Genomic DNA, 5480 nt, shown 5'->3' on the forward strand with positions numbered 1-5480 from the left:
TGTCCACCAGAAAAATGTCTAGGAATCCAACGGGCTTCGGAAACTTGAAGGCGGACATGGAATACATCAGGACGTTTTTACTATTTTTTATTTATTTATTTAAAGAGTCAAGAGTGTACCTTTTTCCAAGTCAGTTTACAATTTTTTTGTATTTTGTTAACAATGCCAAATAGAATGTTATACTTGACCTAAAATGACTTAAATGAGTAGGAAAGAGGAACTTTGAACTAATTAAAATTTTGGTACAATATTCTCATAAAAACCAGATGAATTAGAGAACCACTTTTCTAACCAATATCCATTACAGGTCTGATTCAGAGCAGACACAAACAACATCTTACTTTCCACCAAAAAAAACAACACGATAGCGATCTTACAAACGAAATTCAGGTTAGATAATATTTCGGGTTCTAAGGATATATGTAAAAGAGAAACCAACCAGGACAGCAATAGAACTTCATGTCTTCATAGGAGGTCGAACCAAGCCCAGACCGCTACCACTACCCAGATGCTTAAAGTCAGTTGCCTCAAGATGGTCTCCATGGCCCGCGAAACCGGTCCCACCTTTCGCCAAGTTCACCAAATTCCTCTCTTTACACGCCTTACTACAAAAAAGACAAACCTTGTCCACAGCCATGAACTTATCAGCACACTTCTTGCAGAAGACATGTCCGCAAGAGCTAAGGGCCACGAGCGATGACGTGTTGGTCAAAGTGACTTTGCAGCTAGGACAAATGTAAGACTTATCGAGCGATGTAGATTTCTTCGTCTCACTATTGTCCTCCTTGAAAATAATAGGAAACAGAGTTTTGAGCTTGAGTTTTTCACTGCCTTCGGGGCAGACGGTGCATGTCGAGGGCAGGTCAACTTTGACCGGAGCTTCGGGAGTAGCCGAAGGAAGCCAAAAGGCTTTCATAGTCCGAAGCGCTTCTTCTTCATAGGAAGTGACTTTCACGCTGTTTGCCCCGTGGAATCCGGTTTTGTCGTGGCTGTGATTTCGGTCGCTGTACTGCGGTACCGCTCCGTGGTTTTGCTGGTCAAATGCATCGAGCTCTCGAGCTTTCTGTAGCCTTAAATTCTCTTCTTCATCGTCTCTGTCTTGCTTTTTCTGCGCAGCATGCGCTGCTAGCTTCCTGGAAGAGTATATAAACAAGCATCAGCGTATATATATATCAAGCTCAGGTGAAATTGTGGCGTGTTTAAAATCCCCAGAAGCAAGCTTATGACCTCTAGTTAGATTTCACAGGTATGTAATGTAAGCATGGGTATATTTTCTTTACTCAACTACATCCTATAAGTTCCACAGTTTTATCATCCTATAATTCTATCTGGAGTTTGATAGAGAAATTTCCTTAAGTATTATCCTAAACAAATTCAACACATAGTGTCTCAATGCAAACTCGTCCCTGAAAACTTGTACGTAATTGCACACATAGTTCATGAATTTAGTTCCAAACAAAGAACCCATGTCGAACTGCTCTGTAAATTGATAGCTTATATCAGTTCATGCTAGTTCTGCAAGTCGACCAAGCTATCATTCTTCCTAAAAACTATTGAAATACAATGAAAATCATATAGAAACTAGATAATCGTAAGTATATCAAATCGTAAATTGGGAAAAGAAAAAAAAAACTTGATTCAAATTAACCAGTTTATAAGAAGAGAGCGAGAAAGAGAAAGAGAAAGAGAAAGAGGGATTGACCTCTGAATGTCTTTCTTCTGTGAGAGCAAGCACTCGTAAATACATTCCTTGCAAAAGACATGACCTTTCTGACAAGCCAGGGGATCGATTAGGGGCTTCAAGCAGAGACAACAAGCGTCGAATGGCTTGATCGAGTCCTTGCCAAGTCTCTCCTTCTGAGTCCCGAACCCGAGCTTCCGTTTCTCGTCGTAAGTGAAAAACGCGAGGTCGTTGTTGTTCTTTGAGTGCCTCTGAGGCATCTTTGACCAGCACTGGGATAAACCCTAGTTCAATCTAGATTGCGAAGAAGAAGAAGGGTAGGTCGAGTCGAGATCGATTGCAATCAATTTGGGATTTTCTCTTTTGGCTGAATCGATTATGGTTCGTTTTCGCACGGATATTTTAAGCGAATTACCTCAAGTTGAAACACCGTTGCAAAGTAGCCTTTTAAAACTTATGTTGCTAATAAACCGCATAAAGTACACATATTTGTTATTATAGGTGTAAAAAGTAAAATAAAGAATAAACCGCAAGATATTAAAAAAAAAAAAAAAAAAAAAAAAAAAAAAGGATGCTCTTAATATATATATTACTTAATATTAAAATAAATAAATTAAAATTAGTAATATGTACATTACTCAACATTATTGTTATTATCATTAAATTCAGTAAAAACAAATTGACGAAGGTTGGCGTGAAAATTCACTTGTCAAACAGTCACGAACTTTTAACTACCAATAGTCTGATTTAAATTTATAATTAATGGGCCTTAAATTCTCATCGAAGAGATTCAACCCGACTGAGATATATAATGGGAATAATATACAAAATCAAGTAATATATAAAGATTGCAAGAACGAATGATCGATTATATTTTATTTATGAAAATTTCATATTAGTAGAAATATAAGTGAAAAGTGTATGCGCGAATAGGAATCATTTGAATGTCAATTTTGACGTAACATAGGAGTATTTACGCTATAAGAATTATCGGCGAGCTCCTAAATGTGCAGGGGACATATCATATTTGTGTTGGTCATCTGCTCACCAGCTTGTGACACACATCGATCTCGATTCGAAATAGTGGTGAATTTGAACTCCAACATAGGGAAGAGGGTAATTTCCATCCCCCTCTCTATACTTTCACTACTGGACCACTCAATATCGCTCAATATCCAACGATAGATCTCGATCCTTTTTTCCCATCTAGTGTTCATTGTCGGTTGGGTTTTCCTTGTGATGCCCTCTTTTTGAGAGATAATCTCTCATTTGGTTGATAAATTCTCGTACCCACCAAATTTTTCTCATTAAGAAAGAAATTTCTCATTCGGTTAAAGAGATTCTCTCAACCACAAATCTTATCCATATGGTTAAGATGTTTCCTCATTTGGTTAGAGAAAGTTTTCAACGGCCTAATCTTATTCATTAGTATAAATATTTTCTCAAAAACCTTGACTAGCGACAAAGTTGCACATCTCCTTACTCACCCATATATGGGTTTTCAACTTCCTGAACCTCTTTGAGATAAGCTCTAAGCAATACTATAAAAGGATATTTAATTAATTTACGTAGTAATTAATTAGCTTCTTTACACTTATACTAATACGAAACGTGTACTTAAGCTAGATTTGTAAGTGAGTACGTACCTTGCTAGGCAAGTTTTTTGCATAAATAATCACTTAAGAAGATAAATTTGAATAAATTCTTTCTTTACCCATAAGTGACACTAATTAACTTGTTTCAGTTGTGTCTACTCTAAACTTATCTTGGCATTTTATCTCTTCTTTTAGGCTCTGTGAGCTTTACGAGACCGTATACCGTTTTGACACAATACTATATTTTGGCTTATACAATACTAATAGATCAACATTATTATAGAGTATTCTAATTCATCGAGTTAGAGGCGACTTGGGGACTATGAACCTAATTACTAAAGCTCCAATAAACAAGAATAAAAGACCAAAGCTCTTTCTACTTTTAAATGCTTTAATAATTATATTTTTATTCCACTATAAATCTGGAATCGCACTCTTGATGTTATTAGATTATAGTTTACCCAATGATTCAGTTTTCATTAACATAGTCATTACACGATCATCGATCCTCAAAGTTTCACTCATTTTTGCACTAAAATTTTTATTTTTGTCGCTTCTCCGCCGTACTCGAGAGGACCAAAACTATGAAAAGAAGGACCTGGTATGTTACGACATCTAAAGATTCATGGGAAAGTCAACAAAGCAAGAGGGTTGGTTGTAGGTCTTGGTATTTTCATTGTAGAAAATTGATTTCCGGTCATCGTCACTTAAAATAAGACAAGAAAATGAGATAAGAGGCGCAAAGAAATTTGTTCTGACGCCTGCCTAGATGTTCAACATTAGTTCGGGGAATGTTTTGTCATTTCTTTAGAGAGAGATAGTGAGTAGAAAGAGGGAGATAATTTTGGCATAGTTTACTTTAGTCATAATGACTTACCTCAAGCTTGGTTGATGGAGGTATTTCTAGAGGCCGGTGAGATTGAGACCCGAGATGGACCTTAGAGGTTGGGTTTGACGAGACGAGGAGGCCTTCGGGTGGACGAGGGCCTTTGGAAAAGGCGAAAGCTCGGCGAGAGGCCACTTGGTGAGGTGAGGGTTGCTCAGGCGAGGGACGAGGCGAGAAGGTAGAGCCAACGCACAAGGTGCAAAGTCGAGGCCAAGGTGCGAGTTTGGGACGAGGCGTGAATCTGTTGTTGAGGTGCGACGCGTGAGACGGGGCCGAGACACAAGGCGCAAGGCAGGGGTAGATGCGCCAGATGCGAGACGTCAAGACATGGCAAAGCGCCTTGTGGGGCCGGGCCTTCTCTTTCTTCTTGTGTTGTCACGGGCTTGTTTTAAACCAAAGGCTTGAATTGGATTTTCGGCTAAGTCATGGATTGATTTTTGGACTTAGGCTTTGAATATTTGACTTGTGGGTTGACCCACAACTTATGTGTCGTGTTTTGAGTAAGGGTGTCGTCTCAATAAAATAATGATGCAATAACAAATCTCAAATTAAATTAATAACAATTCTCATACTAAATTATTATTCAAAAAGACGACATTTTTAGGTGTAGGAACTAGGAGCAGATTGCTTAAATAGCGTTAGAGAATTGTTAAACAACAAGGAGCAAATTGCTTAGATAACGAAAGAATGTGAGATTTTTTGCATACATGTCGAGCTTGTGGAGTATATTCAGACAATGTATTTACAAAACCGCCTTTAAAACCGTGCATGGTTTTAGATTTGGTCAATTTGTGCAAGGTATGTAACCAATATTTAAACAAAAGAACACTACCCACATTGTAGAGGTCTATTTAAGCAGAGGTCCCACGAGGCTCTCTTTAATTTAGTATTGTTTCATTTTCTTCATTATTTTAAGTTTTGAGTTTAAGATAATAATAAAAAAAATAATCTTATAGGAAGAAATACAACCACTAGTTTGAAATCCTTTGAATAAGGACATAATTGATTTTCAGGCTTGTCACTCTTGTAGCAAAAGAAAATTATCAGTAATTAGACCTATTAAAAGGCATAATTACTTATAAAGATCGGGTATTTCAAAGGTTACATGAATAAATTTGGACTCATTTTTTTGTTCGAAAATAGGTTAAAAATTTATTTGTATAATTTTTTAATTGCCCAATTTTTTTTTAAGAAATTTAGTGTCTTAATGAATTTTTTTACAGTAACTTTTATTATGGATGGACAAATCCAATGAATCGCAAATTGAGAGAGCTCATGAAAATACCTAAAGTCTATGTAGATAAAATCTAAGCGAGTA

General features: G+C 36.9%; 1 protein-coding gene across 1 annotated transcript; it reads right to left on the reverse strand.

The window, feature by feature from the left end:
• Nucleotides 1-207: 207 nt before the first annotated feature.
• On the reverse strand, nt 208-2120 carry LOC149386087 (phosphoinositide binding protein). Its single transcript, XM_089627575.1, has 2 exons — nt 1703-2120; nt 208-1133 (listed from the first exon to the last, which is right to left on the reverse strand). Exons 1-2 carry the CDS (start codon nt 1939-1941, stop codon nt 458-460), a joined length of 915 nt encoding a protein of 304 aa, XP_089483701.1. The 5' UTR covers nt 1942-2120; the 3' UTR covers nt 208-457.
• Nucleotides 2121-5480: the final 3360 nt, after the last annotated feature.

Source organism: Urtica dioica, chromosome 9 (assembly GCF_054948205.1).
Source record: "Urtica dioica subsp. dioica isolate 48M chromosome 9, U.dioica_male_clone48M_v1_H2, whole genome shotgun sequence".
Lineage (NCBI taxonomy): Eukaryota > Viridiplantae > Streptophyta > Magnoliopsida > Rosales > Urticaceae > Urtica > Urtica dioica.

Coding starts and splice junctions, on each gene's coding strand:
- LOC149386087 (XM_089627575.1), bottom strand. CDS start 1,941: ATGCCTCAGAGGCACTCAAAGAACAACAACGACCTCGCGTTTTTCACT. Junction 1,134..1,702: donor CAGAAGAAAGACATTCAGAG/GTCAATCCCTCT, acceptor ATACTCTTCCAG/GAAGCTAGCAGCGCATGCTG.